General features: G+C 41.7%; 1 protein-coding gene across 7 annotated transcripts in view; it reads left to right on the forward strand.

The window, feature by feature from the left end:
* The window catches only part of LOC149068947 (glutamate receptor 2-like), a 159,046-nt gene that overhangs the window by 111,144 nt on the left and 23,645 nt on the right, over window positions 1-24,257 (forward strand). For 3 of the 7 annotated variants that reach the window (XM_089250310.1, XM_089250308.1, XM_089250314.1), the window contains 6 exons: window positions 5,157-5,398; window positions 7,681-7,714; window positions 21,586-21,720; window positions 21,857-22,102; window positions 22,219-22,460; window positions 23,877-24,041. In XM_089250310.1, coding sequence (XP_089106436.1) covers window positions 5,157-5,398; window positions 7,681-7,714; window positions 21,586-21,720; window positions 21,857-22,102; window positions 22,219-22,460; window positions 23,877-24,041 — 1,064 coding nt within the window. Of the gene's footprint in view, window positions 1-5,156; window positions 5,399-7,680; window positions 7,715-18,315; window positions 18,707-21,585; window positions 21,721-21,856; window positions 22,103-22,218; window positions 22,461-23,876; window positions 24,042-24,257 lie in introns of those variants that run through there. The other 4 variants (XM_089250309.1, XM_089250311.1, XM_089250313.1 and 1 more) reach the window with 2 other exon arrangements.

Consider the following 24,257-nt stretch of genomic DNA (forward strand, 5'->3'; position numbering starts at 1 on the left):
GCTCGCGAACTGAACTGGAAATTCAAACTATAAGTTCGGTTATTTTATTTGAGCATAAGGAGGCGTCCAAAACAAAGAGCCCTCTTAATGAGCAGACGACAGAGAAGTCGGTTCCCTAGAAGCTAAGCTCACAAACAGAACTGGAAGTTCGAACTGCCAGTTCAGTAATTTTTTAAGGACACAAAGAGACGCCCAAAACAAGTAACCTGCAGAGAAGCAGACGACATTACTGGTCGGACTTATTACTAGAGGGAGCATCCAGCCACCGCGACTGCAGCGACATCAAATGCAAGGAAATTACGTGACTCGGTCAAAACAGAGTTCCCGCCTGGCAATTTTTCCATAGAAATGTACAGTTCGGTCTCTAAATATTGGGTTTTAAAGATATCAAAAAAAGGATAAAGAACTTTCATCTAAAGGTGAAAAAAGATTAAATTATTTTCATTTAATACCGGAATCATTTCTTTCATTAATTATGGAATTATTTCCTTTATTAATAATTATTTCTTTCATTACTTCTGAAATAATTGCTTTCATCTATTCTGGATTTGTTTCTTTCATTAATGCTGAAATTATTCCCTTTTATTAATGCTGGAATTATTTCTGTCGTTGATTCTGAAATTATATCTCATTAATTCAGGAATTGCCTCTTTCATTAATTTTGGAATAATTTCTTTCCTTCATTCTGGAATTATCTTTCATTAATTCGTTCGCTAATTTCGGAATTATCACTTTTATCAATGCTGTAATTATCGCTTACATTAATTCTAGAATATTTTCTTCCACTAATGCTGAAATTATCTTTTTTTAATGATGAAATTATAACTTTCATTAGTTTTGGAATTATCTCGTCCACGCTGAAATTATTTTTTTCATTTATTGTTTTAAATTCCTATTTGTGCCATAAGAAAATAACGGGGGGGGGGGGGTCCGTGTTTGTTTTCACCGAGTCACGTGATGTTCCGACGAAAGATGTTGGGGGGGGGGACAGTTCTCAGCACTGCCAAGGCGGAGACCGCTGACGTCCTACTCTCTCCAGAGGCTTGATTTATATACTATTGGTGCTGCCATTTAATCTCGAAATTTCAGGCAACTCATGAGATGATGAAAAAAGAGAGAGAGAGAGAGTTCTTTGATTATTTTTTACAATAAAATTTTTTTATGAGACGAAAATTTCGGTAACAAAATTCGTACATTTGCAATAATCGATTTTATGTAAAAAAAGGTAATAGTGCCTCTCTCAGAAAAATCGCTTTGTATGTGGGCGTGTGATAATGTTAAGACAGCCCTGGGCGTACTTTATGAAAATTGTGAAAAGCTAATCGAGCGAAAAACTTGGCAATAATGTCTAGTTTGCAATATTATTAGATTCTCATCTTTCGTGCCATTCTTGTGATAATGATCTTCAACTATCACAATCGAGTGTTCTTACAATTTTAGGATCTTCTATCGGATGATGGATGCTGAAAACAAATCGTGTATTAAACAGAAATACCATATGATATCTTTTTGGTGGTGCCCCTTTTGTACTGATGCGCTGAGCACGTGCTTATTTTGCTTAATGGTTAAACCGGTGACTGCGCACATGATTTCTCTGGAATGAATGTTTCAAACAAATATTTAAAAAATTTTCACACGTATTTTAGTTCATTTTTTTAAGTTCATGGTATGGCTACATCATGAACCTATATCCTTGATACATTATTGAAAACGATGTGAAAGGTTGAACTTTTCAATTGTGATTCATTTCTGTGTGGCTACTCCCTCATTATATACAGTCAGCCCCCCGTATTCGCGGGGGTTACGTTCCTGGGGTGACTGCGAATACGGAAATCCGCGAATAACAGAAACCATAGGTTTTTTTTTTGTTTATCTCGTTTATTGAGCATCACGAGAAGAGCAGGGTGACGCAGAGGTTGAAGGGAATGTAAAAGAGTGTGCAGCGGTTGTTGTCAATGTTTTCTGAAAGAACATTGTGATTGTTTGCTGTTTTTTCTTCATATCATCATATCAAATGTTGGAAAATGTTGACAAGGCTTCCTCTACTAATTTTCCTACGTGTGAAAAACGTACGTATGTCATGAAAATAATCTATTGCTGATTTGAATTTGCGAAGTCCTTTCGCTATGTTACCCATGGTGAACTTGTCTTCTACTTAAGAGCTGCCACGTCTCTAATTACGACAGTAATGGCATTAGAGACAGTGTAATTCTTCCATACCTTCAAGATATTTTATGCATTGGCATCTATTGCGTGCAATCATCTCCATTGAGTTGCGTGTATAGTGAGCCTTTAATGATCGCTTCACCCCCTGATAAAAGGGCTGAATGACAGATGTTGATTAGGAGGCATGTAAAGGATCCATCCAAAACACCATCAGCTTTGAACACATTGATATCTTGTTGTCCAGGAGCATTATCCAGTATAAAAAGAACTTTGAATGACAAGTCTTCACTCTCAAGGTACTTCCTGACATCCGGAACGAAACACCGTTTAAACCAATCTAGGAAAAGTGTTTTCATAGTCCAAGCCCTCTTTTATTGTCCATCCAATATACTGAGAGCTTTGACATCCTTTCTCTTCAATGCTCGCGGATTCGCAGATTTGAAAATTACAGTGGGCTTTATCATGTACCCATACCCCATTTTTGCACAAAACAACATAGTAAGTCTATCTTTAACCAGGCGCTCGCATTTCTTCTTGATTGAGAAATGTTCTTTGCGACATTTTCTTCCAAAATAGTGCAGTTTCGTCAACGTTAAACACCTGTTGAGGTGCATAACCCTTCTCTTCAATAATTTTCTGCAAAGTCTTTGGAAATTTTCTAGCTGCCTCCTGGTCGGCAGAGGCTTGTTCGCCAGCGATTTTTACATTGCGTGATCCGAACCGTTTCTTAAACCTATGAAACCAATATTTACTTGCATAAAATTCTGATGAAATAGACGTTTCACCAGCCCTTCCCTTTATAGAATCGTAAAATGCTATCGAATTTTCCGTTATAATATTACAATCAATTGTAATACCTTTTTTATAGTAGTCTTGTACCCACAAAAAACAACATTTTCGGCGCGAGAAACGCATGGATCCCGTAGGCGATGCAAAGTTTTCGCTGCCACAGGTGCAGCTACAACCACTTCAGATTCCTTTTTCTTGATATATCTTACCATAGATTCGTTGATTCCGTAATGGCGGGCCACAGCAGCAATTGACTTACGTTCGCCAAGCATAGTCAATCCATAATTTTTCTGTAAACCTTCCACTTTTTTTTTTTTGTCTTTCCGAAGCACTATCAGTAGTGCCCGAGTGGCGCAGTGGTAAAGATGCTCGTCTTCCACTATGAAGGTTAACATTAAGGTCCATGGGTTCGAATCCCGGCATAGAACATCAGAAGCAAGTTCTTTACCTGCAGAACCTAAGGCGGCCACTGATGGATGGGGCCTTCATTTCCCACCCAACTCCACTGGTTGGAAATTGCTGTATGGCGATATATGACCGGAGTTGGTGTGCGGTGAAGTAGTAGTAGCAATGAACCCCAGGGTCTCTGCCACCGGACTTATCCCGTTGCCGAGATCTCTTCCAGCCCAGCTTCGTGGCAGAGTCTGGAACAAAGTGAGTGCACCTAATAGTGTAGATAGTGTTGTGTATGATATTTCAGTGCTGCCATCTATACTTCAAATTGTGAATGAAGTGTAATGAGTGAATATTTGTAACGTTGTAGGCCTGTTGCTCTCTGTGGTGAGACTTTTTAACGGGGAGATCGGCTCGCATTTGCGCCTTGAAGTTGGGAACCACAGAAAACCAACTTCAGCCGACCGCCACTGTGGGGTTCGAACCCGGATCCTCGCATCGCGAGTCCGTCACTATAACCACCCGACCACCACAGCGGTGAAGTAGTAGTAGCAATAGAAAAATGAGCCATCCTAAACACGCACAACTCAAATTTTGTAAACAAAACACGTGAATGACGATTGCTGAGTGTTCCCAAAAAAATTTCCAATAAAGGTAAAAAAACCGCGAATATGGAAACCGCAAATACGGGGGGTGCCGACTGTACTACTTTTATCCGCATGAAGAGAATAAAATCAATAAAACTGCTTGCTACCTTCTTTTTGGCGATTTTTATCACTACGAGAATGCGTATTTTGGAAGCTACAACTGACATTTTCTCAATGAAACCATAATCATTTACACACACACAAAAAAAAAACTAATTTGGAAATAATACAAGTTTTTCATCCAGTAAAGAGTAACTTGATGACATTGTGTCGTCTTCAAGCGCAGAATTTGCATTGACTGAAAATAATTTATTCTATTTTATTGTTACTGCATTCCTATTACGTTTATTTTGCTCTTTCGTCATTTTCATAAATTAAAACATATTTATATACTTCAGACAATTTTTGAATAACTATCTTCTAATGGAAAAACGGGCGGGGAGAGGGGGGAAGGGTAGGAAATAATTATTCATGTTCGCAAGAGGGAGCCATAGGAATGAGAAATGGTTGAAAGGGGGCCATGGACAAAAAAGATTGAGAAGAGAACCCCCCAGAAAAATCACTTTTGCCCGGAGACCTGTGATGCTGTTAAGAACGCCCTGTTCAGCGGGCCTCTTGAATGATCTAAAACTGAAAACTATACCGCGGGACACCCGAGTGATCTAGAAATATGCTGCGGTGTCACTTAAGTGATCGAGTGACCTGGAACAGCACTACAGGTCACTTACATGGTGAGGAAATGTGTTCCGCAGGCCTCTTGAATGATGTGGAACTGTGCCGCGGGTTACTTGGGTGATGTAAAAATGCGTCACGGGACACTTGAGCGATCTGGAAATGTGCCGCGGGACACTCAAGTGATCTGAGAATGTGCAGCGTGGGTCTTTTGAACGATTTCTGGAACTCTGCACGGGACAATCAAGTTATCTAGAAATGGGGAGTGGATCATTTAAGTGAATTAAGTGATGTAGGACAGCACCGCAGGCCACTTACATGACCTGGAAATGCGCCGCGCAGGCCTCTTGGATGATTTGGAACTGTGCTCGCGGCGAGAAAGAGGGTTTGAAGATGCTTGCCTTAAAATGTAAGTAGCCCTACACCAGACTTCGTTGTATGATTGCAATAAAAATTGATGATTGTGTTCTTTCGAATGTGCAATTGCAGAGAAGGTGATAGTGGAAGAAGCGAAGAACCGCCAGCGGATGCAGGAGAACTTCAGCAACTACGCGTGCGTCTACAAGTTCAAGTGTCTTCGCGGGATGCTGTTCCCCGACGCGGCTCGAGGCGGCAAGGTGCAGCGGGAAAAGGGACTCCGGGACGCCTTTCTCAGGGAGGCCTACGAGCAGGGCACCACGTCGGCCTGCCTCGTCGTGGTATACGTCGGCACGACTGCTTTTGCCGTGTGCGTAAGTACCATTCCGCACATTTATTCGCCATCTCTCTCACTCAGAAACTCCAGTTGGACTGAGAGCTGGACGTTCAGCTCCTTGGAGCTGAGGCGGGGGGGGGCACAATTTCCCCTGCCCAGGAACCAAACGCGGCACGCGAGGGGGTTGCATCCGACCCGCGAAAGGTTTCGGTAGAAAAATATCAATTCACTCAACACGATAAATACCTAGCATGACCATATTTCCTTCATGAAAATACGGGGGAATTGGGATCCACACCACACATTGCCAATCACCGCCAAAAATTGTCAAATGCAAATAAGGTTACCGATTCTCAACTACCTCGTTGGGCATTTTGCCTGTTGTGGCCTTGTATTTGTATTAAATCCAAAAAAATCAGCAACTTAACTTTTGTCAATAACACTGGAAAAGTTGTCAAAAGCAAGTAAAGTTGGCAAAGTTGAGTGAATTTGGCAAAGCCAAGTAAATTAGTCAATCCAATTTAAAAAAAAAGCCATTGAAGGCAGGTAAAGTTGCCAATGACAGCCGAAAATAATTGTCGAAGACAAAATTGCCAACTCTATCGTTGAAATTGCTGAAAAATCACCAAGTTTATTGAAAGACGCAATTCTTGTCCACTGTTGAACATGATGCCGTAGGTTGGCACAGTGGTTTTAGCGGGATAGATAAGTCATTTGCGCTCGCTTCTAATTTTTCTGGCGAGGAAAAAGGAACCGGTGAGAAGATCGGAGCCACCGATTTGCTTGTACTTTCAGACTTGTGTTTCAGCTTCCTCCTGCGGGCGATGTTGCAGGAGTTACTGTGGCAGACGTTTGTCAGAGTGTAAAAGCTCTCGAAGATTTGATTTGCGAGCCTTTCTTTACTCTCCGACGTCACCATAGTCTCCATGTGTTGTACCACACCGAAGGCTCTCCGGAACAGCATATCGTCCTTGCATTGCCTCCTAGTCGAAGAGAAGTCCAAGATTTCCCGGACATCATCTTCCAGCGACTTCACCAACAACTTCACCGTCTCGGCGATATCGGCTTTTTCTTCGGCCTCCCTTGCTTCAGAGTCTTGATCTGCATAGATTTTATACTTTCTGGACAAAACCAGCCACCTTTTCTCTTGAGTGGGAATTAGCTTCTTATGGAGATAGCAGCAATTCAGGATTGAGCTAGCCATAACCAGCGGCAAGATATTACAGGAAATTACCTTCTTAATGTGTTCCTTCCAGCCGCCAACATTGAAGCTGTCTGGTCGTCAAAGGCAAGGGCGTAGCGAGGGGGGGGGGACTTGGGGGGGTCTGGTCCCCCCCCCCCGAAATGTGAGAAAAAGACCGAAAAAAGGGAAAAAGATGGCCAAATCCATTGTTCTGTCACTTTGGTCCCCCCCCCCCGAAATGAAAGTGGTCCCCCCCCTCCCCGAACGAAATTTCTGGCTACGCCCCTGGTCAAAGGTCAAAGCTTCCAATGTTTCACGATCATTGCCAATGGTGGAGCGTCCACACTACTCGCCCCCATCACCAACCTCAGGTTGGCCAACTATTAAACCAGGTTGGACATGAGAATGGCCCTGGCTTTACTTTCGAAAAGCATGGTACCAGATGTTGTCGTGTAGGCCTCCTATGAAACATTAGCCCCAGGCCGTGATCAGACGGGCCCATGCGTTTACATGGTCCTAGTTCTACGCATAAGCAGTTCTGCTGGATTCTGAAAGTCACACATATTTCTTCCCCCACCATATTTAACTAAGATGCCTCATTTCTACACATGTGCATTTTTCCACAGCTCTCTGTGGCTCCCCCTTCTTTTATTTGATTTTCACCCTCGGCTCTCTTAGAACATCCCAGGGCTGTATGGGGGGAGGGGGACACTAGGTTGAGAAACACTCATTCTGATTGATCGATTTACTTTTGGAGTAAATTTATAGTGAGCAAAAATTTTTGAAGTCAATCTCAGGACCCCTGGGACTAGGGATCAGTAAGTTTCTTTGTTGTGAGAGCTCCTACGCAGAGCCGTGTCAACACCATGGGCTTCCGAGCAAAGTGATGGTATCGGGCTCTTTGCTCCCTCCCTCCCCATAGCAACATGTCTCTTCCATTTTATTTCCCACCCGTGGCTCCCCTTAGAACATCATCCCAGGGAGGCTTCCTAGGGTCAGAGATACTCGTCTAGATGATGATGGCTGAACCGCCATAACTTCGAAATTGATTGATTGATCTTCACTGTGTATAATGTGTCATGTTATTCAGGTCATGTACTGGCATGTATTTTTATTTTGTTTTTCCGTCATTTCAGCTGCCTGTCATGTTCGTCCAAATGTTAACTCATGGTGAGTTTGATTTGGTTTTATTGATACAAGTCAGTAGGATATTCCTGCACGATTATTTGTCTTTGCTTCGCATGTACAGGGTGTGGTATATTCCCCCCCCCCCCCACACATCCTGGAGCAGGGTCTGGGATCTTTGGTGGAGCCCCCAGAGCACTCTTTTTTTTTTTAACTGAGCCATCTATAGTCGAATCCCGTTATAACGAAGAGACCAGAGAAATCACTTCGTTAAAACGAAATTTCGTTAAAAAGGAGTTCTAGTTATTTGCCTTGTTCCTACGTAAACTTATATTATCCCCCCCCCCTTATCTGGGGGGGGATTAGAAAACTGTTCGTTAAAACGAGATTCTCGCTATAACGGTATTCGCTAAAACGGGATTCAACTGTGTAATGGTTACTAAATGTAATGGTTACTGTAATGGTTACTAAATGTAATGGTTACTGTAATGGTTACAAAATTATAGCATGAAAGAAAAAATGATGAAAAAATCGTACCGGGCTCCACGGCTGAAGCCCTGCCAGCTCCACCCTTGTAGGGAGCCATGGAATGAGGCAAAACTTCTTAACTAATTATTTAATAAGAAAATACAGTCGAATCCCGTTATAACTTACTCCAAGAGACCGCAGAAATCACTTCGTTATAACGAAATTTCGTTATAAAGGAATTCCAAATTTTCACATTGTTCCTATGTAAACTTATCTGAGGGATTAGAAAAGTTTTGGTTAAAACGAGATTTTCGCTATAACGGTATTCGTTAAAACGGGAATCGACTGTAGTTGAACTATAAATCTCAGCTTTGAGGAATGCGCCTTGCGCAGCGGTGGGGGGGGGAGGGGAATAGCCGCAGGGGGGCCTCAGTGATCGTGTGGCGCAGTGATGTTTCCCCTAACCTTTTTCCCGCCCTTGGCTCACTTTGAGGATATTTTATCGTCCCTAGTATGTTCCTCTCTGGACATTTCGTCTGCTCTGATCGTGTGAGTGATCGTATGAGCGACTAAGTTAGTTGATGAATGATCGCATGGGTGACCGAGTGAGTGAGTGACCATATGAGTAACGAAGTGAATGCGTGAGTGACTATGAGTAACCAATTGAAGGGGTGAACGACTGTATTAGTAAACAAGATAGTGATCGTATTAGTGACCGAATGCGTGACCGTATTAGTGATCAGTACTCGCTTCGGCAGTACATATACTAAAATTGGAACGATACGGAGATTAGTGATCACATGAGTGGCGCGTGACCGCATGAGTGACCAATTGAAGGGGGTGAGTGGCTGCATGAGTCATCTCACTCATACGGTCACTAACTTGATCACTGATACGGTGATCAACTTGATCACTCATGATTCACAGTCACTCACATTCATTTGGCTACTCATACGGTCACTCACCCACTCATTTGGTCACACACTTGATCACTCGTATGGTCATTCCCTCACCCAAACAGTTTCTCACACTCACTCACTCATTCATACGGTCACAAACCCAATCACTTGGCTGCTCGCAGGCAGAGTCAGTCACTCACACTCACTCATACGGTCACAAACACAATCACTTGGCTGCTCACACAGTCAGTCACTTACTCAACTGGTCACTCACTCTGCCACTCGTATGGTCAGGACAGGTGAAATGCCAGTATTTTGGCCAACGTCAGGGACGAAAAAGTCGAAATTTCCGGATCCCCTACACGGTTGAAAATGATTGAGATCATGATGTCCGTGAGTGTCGATTCACTATTCATACATGATGTGCTGAATGATTTCTTTGCAGCAGCCTGAGTCCAGCGAATGATTCTCACCAATCGATACTCCTTCCATCTTCCTGAATACACAAAGAGCTATCTTCTCCTGATAAAGACAGACACGCAGTTCAAGTTTTCTTAGTTTGTTCCGGGACCAATCAGCGCCATCTACGTGTACGAAACTCGAAATTGTTCGATTCTAATTCCTTTTTAGCGTAAAAAATGCTCTAGAAAAAAAAATATATATAATTAAATTCAAATAAAACACAAAAAGAAGCATAAAAACCAAAAAAATCGAGTTTTTTTCTCTCTTCTTTTTTTGATTGATTGGAATCCAAATGAGGAGCTTATTTTCAAAAAGGAGGGGAGGAGGAGGGGAGGGAGAGACATCTCCGCTTTTGCTAAAAATTTACACTAGATGTGAAAAATGCTTTTTTTCTCCGGAATCGGCTGCTTTACTAAAGTAGAAAATAGCCAAAAAGGTAACATAAGGGGGAATGGTATAAGAATATTTAAATATATTCATGTTTCTTCACCAACATTCAATCTACATTCCAATTTTGGGAGTGTTCCGTTTTGAAAGATAATTAATGGAAATGTTACTTTTTGATTAGCGTCCCGTATTTCCTGGGACAGTCCCGGTATTTTCTGGGTTTTTTTTTTGGCCGTCCCGACTTTTTAGCAAAAGTGTCCCGGTTCTTTTCCGTATTCTACACGAAGCCTACATTCTTTATTGAAGTCAAAGATTGAAATTGTTTTTCAACTCATAAATTATGGTATGATAATTACAACTGTAATTAAGAATATTCATCTCTCACATTTGTTCTTGGCGAACTTTTTTTTTTTTTTTTTTTTTCGTGGAATTCATTTGAATCTACTGTAATTTGCAGTAATGCTTCATTTCCCGCAACTTCAGCAATATTTGGCAACTTTGTTCGGTTTTGGCGCCATTTTTGGCGATAATTGACGATGCCCCGTATATGGAATCGCAATTTCCCGTATTTCTCTCGAGGAAATATGGTCAGCCTACTTTTCATCGAATTTGGAGCTTGTTAAGCCTGCTTTACCGGTTGATTCCAGAAGGTTTCACCTAGCCAAGTAAGGTACCTTTACTTCCTGATTCATGAATAACCTAAAACACGATCACTCTGCGGTAAAACATCCCATAATGGACACTCCCGTTAGTGCGCACGTTCACAAAAAGACACATTTCTTTTTTAATTACGTCGGTATGGGACTCGATGTATTTTACTATCCATTAATGGACAAATTACTATCCGTTAACAGGACAAAATTTTCGGTCACTTGGGTATCTGTTATCGAGAGATTCTACTGTAGAATACGACTTTGAAAGTGCTTTTGAAAAATGCGCCGTTATGAAAAGAAAAAAAAAAATCCATTAAAGCTAATGGGACAACCGCTTTGTTATGTTCCCTCTTGAATGAAAAATACTAAAGTAAATGGACAAGGTGGGGGGTATGTTACTCTTTTGGTAAAAAAAACGACTAACTCTATGATTTCTAACAGAAATATTCCCGTTTGAATGAGCCCTATCGAATAATCCGATAGAGCACGAAGCTTGTGACGCCACTGAAGGTCATTTACCCTATAAACATTGGATATACTTAGACTGACCATATTTACTCGAGAAAAATACGTGAAATTGGGCTCCGAAATACGGGACATTGCTAATAATCGCCAAAAATGATGCCAAAAGTAAGCAAAGTCGTCAACTCAAGCTAAAGTCACAGAAATGTCGCCAATCGAGGAAAATGAAGCGCCACTTTCAATTGCAGTGAATTAAAAAAAAAAAACGTGACAGATATGTGAAATAAATATTCTTATTCGTAGTCGTAATTATCATAATGTTATTTCTGAGTTGGGAAGATAATTTTATTCGTTGATTTAAAGAACAAAAGTCAACTTGGCTTCCTTGAAAATAGGTGAAAAACCGGGACACTTTTGGCAAAAAAGTCGGGACAGCGAGAAAAAAAACCGGGATTGCCCCGCAAATACGGGACGTATGGTCAAACTAGATATACTACACAAAAGGGGTAGCGATGGCGCATGCGCCGGCCTGCTATGTCCAACACTGAGCTATAAGTAAACTTTAGCTTTACTTATAGCTCAGTGATGTCCAATATCTATAGTGAGTCATTCTTCAATGACGTCACTCAATTCTTCATGAGGAGACCTTCTTCTATAGGTGGTGTTGTTAGAGCTCATCCCTAAATATTCAGAAACCGTTGAAAAGTTAATTTCGAAAAAAAAAGTGGAAATGCTCCCTTTTTTGAAAATAAGCTCTTCATTTGTGATCCTAACTATGTATGTTGGGATTTGCAGTGACCATAACTGCTGCTGGTTCTGTTGTCGATCGATCCTTCAATACCGAATCTCGCAGATCAGTGGTTCTGAAACTCGTTTGCCGTGAAATATAACCAACTGACCGTGTTCCTAACGTACTTATGTTGTCAGAGTTATGCTTGTGTTGTGACATACAGGTGCCGCAATCGGTTGACTCGCATAGCGAGCACCAGTTGGTGGTCGGCTGTCGGATGTGCACCATCACTTCATAATCATATTTATAATTTTGATCGCCCGTTGGCGTAGTTTGTTTATATTTTATATATCAAAGATTATATGATTGGGTTAAAGCCCTCGTCGGTAATGTTAAGAACGAGGAAGGTGGCCAAATTGGCGAAGTCAGATAACACTTTAATCACGCCACGTACCAGGTTTTGGCCAGAAATTTGGATTACCACTACTTAAAGAATCGGTGATAAATACGGTAACCTAGTCTAACCTTACGCACTTTAGAAAAAGAAAGGGGGGGGGGGAATATATACATAATAAAAGGAAAAAAGTATAGCAGATAAGATAGATAAGTGAGTTTTCTCTTCAGAGGCCTCTTTATCATCCTCACCCTACGTGTTCTCTTTCGCTTACATTATAAAGAAAGAAGGGGAAGAAAAAACAACTTCTCCGTAGATAATAGGGTTGCTATAAAGCTTCACGATGGTGCAGAGAGAGGAAAGAAAACATAGAGGACTTGCTTGAATTTACTCCACTGGTTTCTGGACGTAATATTACGCCCGTGATCGCAAAGAGTTTAATAAGAGGAACGGTTACGATGAATAAATGAAGTCTGAAAACAATGATAGAAGTTTGGCAGAGGGAATAAGACTGGGTACAGGAGGAAAACATATGGGTTTTGTGAAGTGGGGTGTGTCCGGACCTTCAATGTTGAATGGTGGTCATTTTCCTGTAGTTAAAAATTTCAAGACGTGAATGCAAGCTGATCTCCCCGTTAAGAAAAAGTCTCACCACAACTCCACAGAGAGAAACAGACATACAATGATACAAATGCAAATATTAAACTTCACTCATAGTGTGAAAAATAGATGGCTGCACTGAAACGTTCACGCGCAGCACTAGATACGCGTTCACACTGTTAGGTGCACATGCACACTTCTGGCACAACTCGTTCTGTAGTAAATTGCCCCATGGCCATAAACCGGAAATGTGCTCGATTTGAAAGGAAGAGAATAAAAATGTTGCTGCCATATCTATAGGTTAATAAACCTCATTGATATTTCTCTGCGGAAATTCTAAAACATCGGTGTATGTCGGAATACGTGCGTACGTGTTGTGAAGTATGTCTCTGTGTAATGCTTGTTATGTGTAGTGCTGCGATCTGCCATCTATACATCATCTATCTATCATCTTCCATATTCTGAAATAGAAATGGTGAATGCCTGAAGCTTTCATGTCATGTAAGTTTCGTGTTGAATGTGTACCTGCTCTCTGCGCAGAGACTTTTTCAAATGGCGTACGCAGACAGGAATGTATTTGTAGGGAGGGGAAGGGGGAAGAAAATTACATGCAGGAGGGGCTATGGTAGGTGATTTGTTGGGAAATACTACTACTACTACTTAACCGTATACATGCACCTCGCACACATTCCTCTACGGAATTTATAACGAATCGGTACATGTCAGAACGTTTGTGATTGCAGGCATATGCATAGTCGTAACGTATTTATGTTGCTATAGTTGCGCTTGTTTCGCGTTCTTGTTAGTGCTGCCATCTGTGTTCTATATTTTGAAATAATGATGGTGAATAAAACGTGGCGGAGAGTACCGAAAGCTTTGAAAAAAGAAATTTAGGTATGAAAAAACAACAATTAAATGCAGAATGGTGGGAAAAAATTGTCTACGTTTAATGCATGCTTTAACGGTCAGGGACAAGATATCTCGGCGTAACGCCAATGGAAGAAATACGTTCCACCTCTCCCTGCTTTCTTTATCTCGTTTTTCGTCATCGCGAACCTTTGTTGTGGCTCTATAGCTCCGTTTACAGAGGAAATAGAAGAAGCGGATTTAAAACCCGCTCCAAGAATTTTCACCAATGACTACTCTGCATTTCTTTTCTTACGAAGGCCCCATTTACATGTAGAATATTGCGGTAGCATTGGGAGTTCCAATACCCGCTTTACGCCTTTTTTCCCATCGTAGGGAAGAGGAGAAAATATAATAAACCCCCGTTCTATGAGGATTTTTGTGATGCAGACCCCTTTCCCGTAATCCTTTGTGATTTTTCCCCGTTGTGGAGTGAAGGAAACCGGGTTTTTCATTTCCGATGTAAACGATTCTTCTGAAAAGAAGTCGTTTGTTTTTTTGCTTTTTTTGCTCTCCACGTACAATGTACCTTTCTACTATATGCATACCTATAAACTGAAGAGCCAAAAAAACTGGTACACAGGCATGCGTGTGCAAATAAAGAGATATGGAACCAATCAGAGTACGGCGCTGCGGTCGGCAACGCCTGTATAACACAAGTGTCTGGCATAGTTGTTAGATCGGTTACAGCTGCTACAATGGCAGGTTATTGAGATTTAAGTGAGTTTTAACGTGGTGTTATAGTCGGCGCACGAGAGATGGGAATCTCCGAGGTAGCGATGAAATTTGGATTTTCACGTACGACCATTTCACGAGTGAATATTGGGAATCCGGTAAAAAATTAAATCTACGACATCGCTGCGGCCGGAAAAAGATCATGCAAGAACGGGAGTGACGAGAATCATTAAACGTGACAGACGTGCAACCCTTCCGCAAATTGCTGCAGATTTCAATGCTGGGCCATCAACAAGTGTCAGCGTGCGAACCATTCAACGAAACATCATCGATATGGGCTTTCGGAGCCGAAGGCCCACTCGTGTACCCTTGATGACTGCACGACACAAAGCTTTACGCCTCGCCTGGGCCCGACAACACCGGCATTGGACTATTGAGGACTGGAAACACGTTGCCTGGTCTGACGAGTCTCGGTTCCAATTGCTTCGAGCTGATGGACGTGTACGGGTATGGAGACAACCTCATGAATCCTTGGACCCTACATGTCAACAGGGTACTGTTCAAGCTGGTGGAGGCTCTGTGATGGTATGGGGCGTGTGCAGTTGGCGTGATATGGGACCTCTGATACGACTCTGACAGGTGACAGGTACGTAAGCATCCTGTCTGATCATCTGCACCCATTCATGTCCATTGTGGACTTGGACAATTTCAGCAGGACACTGCGACACCCCACACGTCCAGAATTGCTACAAAGTGGCTCCAGGAACACTCTTCTGACTTTAGACACTTCCGCTGGCCACCAAAATCCCCAGACATGAACATTATTGAACATATCTGGGATGCCTTGCAACGTGCTGTTCAGAAGAGATCTTCACCCCCTCTTACTCCTACGGATTTATGGACAGCCCTGCTGGATTCATGGTGTCAATTACCTCCAGCACTACTTCAGACATTAGTCGAGTCCATGCCACGTCGTGTTGCGGCACTTCTGTGTGCTCGCGGGAGCCCTACACGATATTAGGCAGGTGGACCAGGTTTTTTGGCTCTTCAGTGTATAAGGAAAAAGAGGAGAGAAAAAAGTACACACACACACACACTGGGTAAGACTCCTTGAAAAATCCATCGAGAAGGGAAAAAAACAGTTTTCTGCTCAGAGTAACTTCTAATCGTTAAAAAAACAACATTGTGGACAACTATTGGCTGTAGCGATAATACTAATGTCACACCACACAGATGTTGCACAATACTGATGTCACGCGCATAGGGGAGAGGGAACGACAATCCCCACTGCGTTTCATTTCAAACATGCGAACAAGGAAACCAGTTTTTGAGATCCGTCGCCGATACTTCAAACGCTGATCGAACAAATTTGCTGCCAAAAGCCAGTATGTGTTGGGGGTTAAAATCAAGTGGAACCTTTAAAAGAGAGAAGTTGACGGCAGAGATCTCTATCCGGGGAGTTAGTTCACCGGTGAACGTATTCGTGAAAATTTTGTGCACTATAAACTCTATGAGAAATGAATTCAATAAGCAGAAATGGATTTTTTTTCCTCGTTCCCGGATATGAAGGAAAGGTTTTTAAGACATTGGAAGGGGGATATGAAGTTTGAAAGCCTAAACACTGTTGCAAGGACCCAGTTTCGATCCCAACTGCCCGCAGAGGTTTTTCAACTTTATGGCAGAGACGTCACCCGATTTTTCATTCAATAAAGGCTCCCGAGACATCAATCAGTCACGCAACATTAATAATTCAAGCACATTAAAAAAATCAAAAACCCCTACCACGTTCTTTGCTTCTCAGTTTCGAAGACAAATGTGGAGAAGCACTTCTTAAAACTCATGACAGGCATTTCTCAGGAGCGAACTTCACATTATATACATTGCACATACACAGCACATTCCGACGTGCATCATTTCGTTAGAAGATCCTCAGATGAATGTTTACGAAGAGCATAATGATAATCATGAAGGTATTTTATTGCTCTGATTATGAACTTAAGGAAAAAATGGTCATTTGATCATTTTTGTCACACATCGGTCATTTTCTGCACACGAGGGCTAATTAGACCGGGACCTACAATTTATTGCCGATTCCGAACGGCAGGCTGGTTTTTTTATACTCATCGAGAGGTTGTTGCACTAACCCCTCGATGGGGACTCCATGCGGTAGCAATTTTTAGCTGCGGTCAAGCATCATCTCCTAGAGATAGAAGGCCTCCGCACTCTCTGCCTGTGACATCAGTAAGTCGTCTATTTTCCCTCTCAGAATATTCAGGGAAAAAAAATTCCCTGCTCGCGCCAGTATCAATGTTGTGAAGAAAAGAAATGATCGAGCTCACAATTGGCGATTTCTATGCCCCACATCCAATCACTATGCGGCTTTTGTGAGGCAATCAGGAAGATCCGACGCCAAAATAAGAAGAAACGAAATACGATGCTGTGTGGCAAACTTGCTAGGTAGTCTGAATTGACGTTTATGGCAAACACTGCAGAGGCCTTCTATCTCTAGGAGGTGATGGGTCAAGTTTTTTGTTGTACCCCTGTGTCAGGAAAGTTTTCTGACAAGGACGCGAACCGGGTATCGAACTCGCTACCTCTAAACATCCTTTGGTACTTTAGGCGAGCATCTTATCGACCGGGAAAAAGTGGTCTCTAAAGTGGTGATTTTTTGCAAATGAAAATCTTTGTAGATGAACCAAAAATATCCCGAGATGGCTGAAGAAAAGAGCTGAAGAAAAAGCAAATTTTCCAAAAAAAAAAAAGACAAATAAACTATGAAATTTTCTGCGTCTAAATATCTCCAAATTTTTGTTCTACCTGTACTAGAAATACAGTTGAATCCAGTTTTAACGAATATCGTTATAGCGAAAATCTCGTTTTAACGAATATTTTTCTAATCCCCCAGATAAGTTTACGTAGGAACAATGCAAATAGCTAGAGTTCCTTCATAACGAAATTTCGTTTTAACAAAGTGATTTCTCCGGTTTCTTGGAGTTCGTTATAACGGGACTCGACTGTATTTGTAAAATGTGAGCAAAATATGAGTAAATTTTGGTGATTTTTGGAAAATTTGGATGTTGTTGAAGTTAAAACTCGATTTAAAAAAAACACCAACAATTAAAATCCTAAATGCTCATGTTAAATTATACAGGGTGGGCAAAAAGTCCGTAGAAACTTTAAAAATGAATAAGAACTGGAAAAATAACCGAAATAATAAACGGTTTGCAGGGTTAGCATCGCTAGGGCACGGGATTTTTTTTAAGAACGGGTAAAATAACTAAAAAACAGCCGATAGGTGGCGCTGGCATGAGCGACGGCGATGGAAATATGCAAGTGAGACGGTTATAAGAACTTGCGCTCCTAATCCACAATTGTAAACCGTGTGTTTGGACATGCTACATTCTGCAGTTGCTGGATTTGTGACTCGCCTGCACATACTGCTGTAATAAACGATTTGGAGGTATTCTTTTCGTTATTTGCGCATCTTTTCTTCGACTTGTGTAGGTCAGCGCCACCTATCGGCTGTTAGTGAGTTATTATTTTTTTTCCCTGTCTTAAAGAAATTCCTACCTAGCGATGATTGACCTAGCGATGCTAACCCTGCAAATCGTTTTTTATTTCTACGATTTTTCGGTTTTTATGAATTTTTAAACTTTCTACGGACTTTTTGCCCACCCTGTATAAAAATATCCATAGTGTATGAGAAAAAAAATTGAGTGCTTAAAAGCGAATGAAATTTTTTTTAATGTTTCTTAAAAGAAGGAGATTCTTCCATAGGAAAGCAGTGGAAGCGAAGATCGTGCATCTTCATCTTAACTGATAGTTTTGAAACTTTCAGAATGACCTCATCGCGCAAAAGGTTGATTGAAAAAGAAAGAGAAAAGCTCTAATTCTCTCCCTCCTCGTATAAAATATGGAAGAAAACACTTCTTTTCCTCTCTTTAATCCGAGAAATTTAGCAAGAGATAAGAGCTTTCGAACGTTGATTGAAGAATGTTCTTCTCTTTCTCCATTTATCTCTGGAATATTGCACGCTAAAGATCGCCAACTCTCCCTATCGCTATTGCAATCAATCCTATTTGCGGGCGACGATATTACCGCTACCACCCAAGATATATAACATTAAAGAGGACATACAAGAGGGTGTTGTTTAGTTCTTGACCACGATGATATTCTATTATAATTAGCACATTTTAGCATCACTTTCGTCCGTCTATGACCACATTTTGGTCACCGTTGAGCTCGAATCGTGACGGAATTTGTTTCTGGAAGAAAAATTTTGATCATAATAAGTGATAGTTGCCATGTGTTTCTTGGTCATGAGATCATCACTCTTCATCGTCGCGGTCGTCACTTCGTTTTCGGTCGTTTCGGCGACGGCGGTCAGTAACGTGTTCGTGGGTGAGTCCGAATTTCTCAGTTATGTAAAATTAGAATCTTTAATGATAATGATTGAAACGTTATAATATATGTTTCGCCTCCCCCCATATGGGTTATAACGTTAGAGGCCATAAGGGATAACGTGAAAAATAATCAGTAATGGCGGAAAGTATAAAAAAAATTTAGAGCTTTAGTTTTGACACAATAAACTAGCGTATGAGTAGGCTGACCATGGAATTCTAGAAATAAGCAAGCCGCATTTCGTATTTCTAGAGTTGTGGAAACCTATTACGCGATATGCAAGTCTTTTAAAGAACACGCAAGCCGTTTTTTTTACTAGGCAAGTCAATCTCGCACGGATTTCCCGGAGCGGTAGTACAGCTTCTACACAATCCTAGGGAGACGCACTGGAAGCTTCGTACGCATTTCTAGGGATACGCAAACCTTCTACACCGGCCAAGCAGTGCGCATGTCTTCAACGCATTTCTAGAAATACGCAAGAACGTCTTAAAAAACGCCTACGTCTTTTAGGGAAAAACCCTTCAGTAGGAGAGGCCACATTTATACGGTCAAGAGGAAAAACCTTATTATTTCACAAAATACTCTCATATATTTTGTAAATCTTATTTCTCTCGACGAAGCACATTTTTGTCATCCTCTTCGCTTTGCAGCTGCTGAAAATCGGAAGACACGCCTACTTCATTTTAACCCCTGCAATCAGTGTTATCCGAAGAAATAATTTTGAAGAGTAATTTCACTCCTCTCAAAAATTTTAAGGGTATTTCAGCAGATATTTTCACTCCTCGATGAAATTTGGAGGGGGGGGGGGAAAGGTGAAACTGAATTTTGATGCGTGAATCACTCATCTAGATGATGCGTTTTGGCAAACACTGCCCCAAATGTTTTTTTTTTTCTCGCTACTTCTTTGAATGAAATGTATGTATTTTTTCTTCCCCCATGCAGAAATTGACCAAAATTGGAAATGTGATCTTGTGTTGGAAACAGTGATCTAGGATGAGTGGATAAAAACGGGTTTTTATCCACTCATAGAAAAAATTCTAGGAGTCGATTAAATACTTTCTTATCTCAAATCGAAACACACAATTGACAAGCGAAAGAATGGTGTTTATATTCCATAGAACTTCCGACGTAATATTACGTCGGAAACATTGGACGGGTTAAGAAGATATGGCATTTTACAGAGGAGTTTAGTGATTTTTGTTATGCCAGTGAAAGGGTTCAGGGCGATTGTCTTCCATGCAATTCGGCGGTTATACGCGTCTCACGTTTTCTAGGCGTAAGCAGACTTTATATGCATGTTAAGGAAAGAGCTCAACTCTTATGCATTTCTATGGAAGGGAAAAGCAATATAAGCCTCGCGTGCATTTCTGGAGGCACATTAGCCTCCTTCCTCTACGATTTTCTAGTTGAACTCGAACTTCGTTCGGATGACCGGGAATAAAAACACGCTGTACGCATTTCTAGGTGTGAGGAAACCTCCTACGCATTAAAGGGTACGTAATCGCACGCACATAACACATTTCTAGTGGGTACACAATACTTCTATGCATTTCTATGGGGTACGACAGCCTTCTACGCATTTACAGGGGTTATTTTTGAAACGTAATAAAATCAAGAGAAGGTTAGAGAGGATCAGTATTGTGCTAAGGGGGCCGTTCAAGTATTACGCAAGCAAATTTTTAGCCATATTCGACCCCTCCCCTTGTCAGCAAAAGTTAGCAAAACTCTGACCCCCTCCTCCCCCACCTCGTCATCAGCTCTGCCACTCTGAATCCTAACGCATATTGATGGGACCAGAGACGTAGACGGGGATGCATGGGGGGGGGGACTCGTGCCCCCCGACGATCAAAAATTTATTTTTTTAATGCAAAAAAATATTTTCTTCAATTTGAAATTTCGAAAGACAATACCTTTATATGTTATTATAATCGATTTCTGTTAATTTCAATGTTATTTGAAGGCTATAAACTCAAAATTTATCTTTAATAAATTCATCGCGACCCACCCGCTAAACCATATAATGATAAATCGATAAAAGCCCTTTGCCCGTGGACCAAATATGGCCCTAGGGGTTATCCGATGCAACCTGCCCTCCCCTCAAACCTAATTTTGTAAAAATGAACTGAGCGGCACATTTTTACAGATCGCTTGTGTCCGTGGCACAATTACAGAACATTTAAGCGGCCCGTGCCACATTTTCAGATCACTCTTATATGACCCGGGACACAGTTCCAGAACACTTAAGCCATCCGTAACACATTTAGAGATCCCTTGAGTGACTGGACGTAGTTTTAGAGCTCTTAAGTGGCCCCCAGTGCGGTTCTACGTCACTCAAGTTAACCGCGGCACATTCTCAGATTATTTAAGTGATCCGCGGCTCACTTGAGTGATGCGTGGCACATTTCCAGAGCACTTAAGCGGCCCGGACACATTCCCAGATTATTTGGATCCGCGAAACATTTAGAGATCACTAAGGTGGCTCTGTAGGGCACTTATCAATAGGGGGGAATGTTACTTCAAGTGCCCACAAACTATCGAAAGGTTTTTCTCGTTTTTGGCGCACCGAGTAAGATGCCATTAAAAATATTTCATATTTTCATAAAGGGCAGTTGATGACGTAAGCATCATCCAACCCCCTCCCTTTGTCACCAAAAGTCAGCAAATCGGAACCCCCCCCCCCCTCGATGATGACGTAATACTTGAACGGCCCCTAAAGGATTATGGCCGGTTTCATTCAGCGAGGAGATCTCCAGTGGGGTCCAAACTTACAGGTTTTATTTTAAACGGTTGAAAGGAAGAAAAAATGTTTATCACTAAAGTTGATTGGTGTCTTCGGGTATCGCCATTTCTACCATTAAGTATTGTACGATTTTCCGCAGGCATAATAAGTGGACCAGAGGATGACTCGAGGCAGAACAACCTAAGATTTTGGTCATCGAATGATAGCAGGATCTTGCTGCATCCTAACGTCCAGGACGTGCCTTGGTGGGGGTCTCGCCAGGTAACCAAAGCAAGTACGTTCTAGACGTAATTTCCGATACCTAACGATACCATTCCATCGATTTTGTGAAGTAAACGTTATCGTTGAGTCACTTTGACATTGATTTTTTTTGTTTTGTTTTGTTTTGTTACCTTTCCTTGTCTGTGCAGCGTGCGCACTGCTTCAAATTGGTTCCCACGTCATCGTGTCTGGAACACCGTACATGGAATATCGGATACTCCAGTCGTACTCGTCGCGTTTCCACTTGCCTATAATCACGACGCGCGCACCGAACAGGCTCTTCGGGGCCTCCAACCTCCAGCTGTCCATGATGCCGAATTCCGCCAAGGCTGTCGCTGATCTCATGCAGCACTACGAGTGGAAGTCGTTCATCTTTTTCTACGACAATGACGAAGGTGGGTAGTTGTCCGTGTCGTTCTGACGCATTTGACGGAAACCTAGTTGCAATCGATTTCACAGCAATAGCTCTAAAATCTAACATTGGAAGCTTTTCTTTATCTTTTTTTCACAGGACCGAACATGCTGGAGAGCATCCTAGATGCAAGCGATCATCGGATCGAAGTGGAGGCGGTGTGGAGGGTTTCGAGCGGTGAGGAAGCCCAGAGGTTCCTCCAATGGCTCCGACCGGGTGACGGTAACTCTGAGGAAGGCGTCTTGCTTTCGACCAAAGAGCATTTAGTCGACAAGATCATATCCACTCTTTCGTACGGGACCGGCTTGGAAAGATCGTTCCACTTCATCATCACCGACCCGGTAGGCGCTTTAGATTTCATAACCACTCGTTTCTACATAAAAAGTTCCAAAAAGTTCTTGGATGCCGCTAAATTATGGAAGGTAAGTACCTTCCATAATTTAGCACTTACTGTATTCAACTCACTGTATGTGATTTCGGTCACATTTTTTCTTGAAGGTGCTCTTCAGAATATGAACTTTGAAATGGAGAAATGGACTTTTTCTATATATTATGCCGAAGTGAACCCATAAAGAATGAAAAAACAAAAATCATCGTGTCTCTCCACCGAGATACTCATAATTTGAAAAATAGATGGCAGATGGCAGCACTATACATAACAAGCATTACAACGAAACAAACTGCCCATAGGTTCACAACATGTACCAATTCGTTAGAAGTTCCGCAGAGGAATGTGGACGAGGTGCATGTGGGGTTTAGTAGTAGTAGTAGTGGTGGTAGGCTCACACCGAGAATCGAACCAGGGTCTTCTTGCAATCCGGGCAAGTGCTCTACCATATACACCACTGGAGAAACGACCCTACCTTTCGCTGTAGTTGATGTATTGGGCTGAGAAAAATCCATCCCACCATGTTTTGGAGAATGTTCCTTCTATACTTCTTTGGGGATGTTATTAGCTAGGAGCCTGGTGAGGGAAATCACCTTTCTCCGCAACTCGAGGAAAAGCTAAAGTGAGTAGCGATCAGGTTTTGTGACATCACGTACGGCTTATGGGAAAGAATCTGCCTCTGATTTCACTCTCACGAAATCCACAGCAAGAGTTGCAATGCGTACTTTGCCATGATACAAAGTCCCCCCCCCCCACCCCGGAGTCCGAGAAATACATGGAAACTATAAAACGGGATAGTCTCCACGATTGGTGGCCTCGGGAATACTGAGAAAGGTTTCAAAAAACATTTTCGAGGTTTTATGAAACCTTTTTAACCTTTTCGTTTTTTTTCAAACCACAACAAATCATTGTACAAAATTCTTTTGTTTTCCCATGATTCGTCCCCAGGGAAAAATAAATCTCTGCACTAATAGGTCAAAGATAATACAGGAAAAGAATGGTAGGGCATTTTCTTGATGTCATCACTGCTATTGAAAGTTCAAAATATCATAGCTTGGGACATCAAGTGTTCAAGCTTCCTTCAAGTAGTTGAACCAAATCCGGAAACCATGTGCGGAGATAAGGGAGGGGGGCGGCGTCAAAAGTTGAGTGGGCAGATCTAATGTACTCGTATGTGTGTATATATGAATTTGCATCATCATTGTGCCCCCCAGCAATAATAAGCATGCCCCCCCCCAGACTTTCCTTCCAAGTCTATCACCCCCTATGCCGAGAATGTTTTGAACACCCTTTTCTCCCGCGTAAATTATTATTTTATTCGAATCAACCACGATCTCAAACAACCCCCCGTTTCCTCCTCAATTTTCAGGTAGGAATCGTCGAAGAAGGCAGCAGGTACGAGGCTCAAGGATCGTTCATAATCACCAAATTATCTCTCGGCAACGCCAAGAACCCTTCGTACCTGGATCTAGAGAACAGGTGGAATACCTTGCAGGCATTCAGGAGAAGGAGCTTCACGGTTAAAACCATACCGGTGAGTACATAAATCACGCAATCATTGCACTGAGATACTATACACTATCTTTTTAGTAAAATTTTATTAAAACCTCAAAGTAGATGTTTCATGACATTATATCATTAATCATATTTAATACATAGTATAAATCAAATACCACGGGAGAAAAAACAACACTCGTTTATATAACAATGGGGGTGTTCTCCAGATGAATAATTATTTAAGCAGTGTTTC

This window comes from Pholcus phalangioides, unplaced genomic scaffold, assembly GCF_987345545.1.
Source record: "Pholcus phalangioides strain wild (caught in Gottingen) unplaced genomic scaffold, Ppha-v1.0 ptg000024l_1, whole genome shotgun sequence".
NCBI classification, from domain to species: Eukaryota; Metazoa; Arthropoda; class Arachnida; order Araneae; family Pholcidae; genus Pholcus; species Pholcus phalangioides.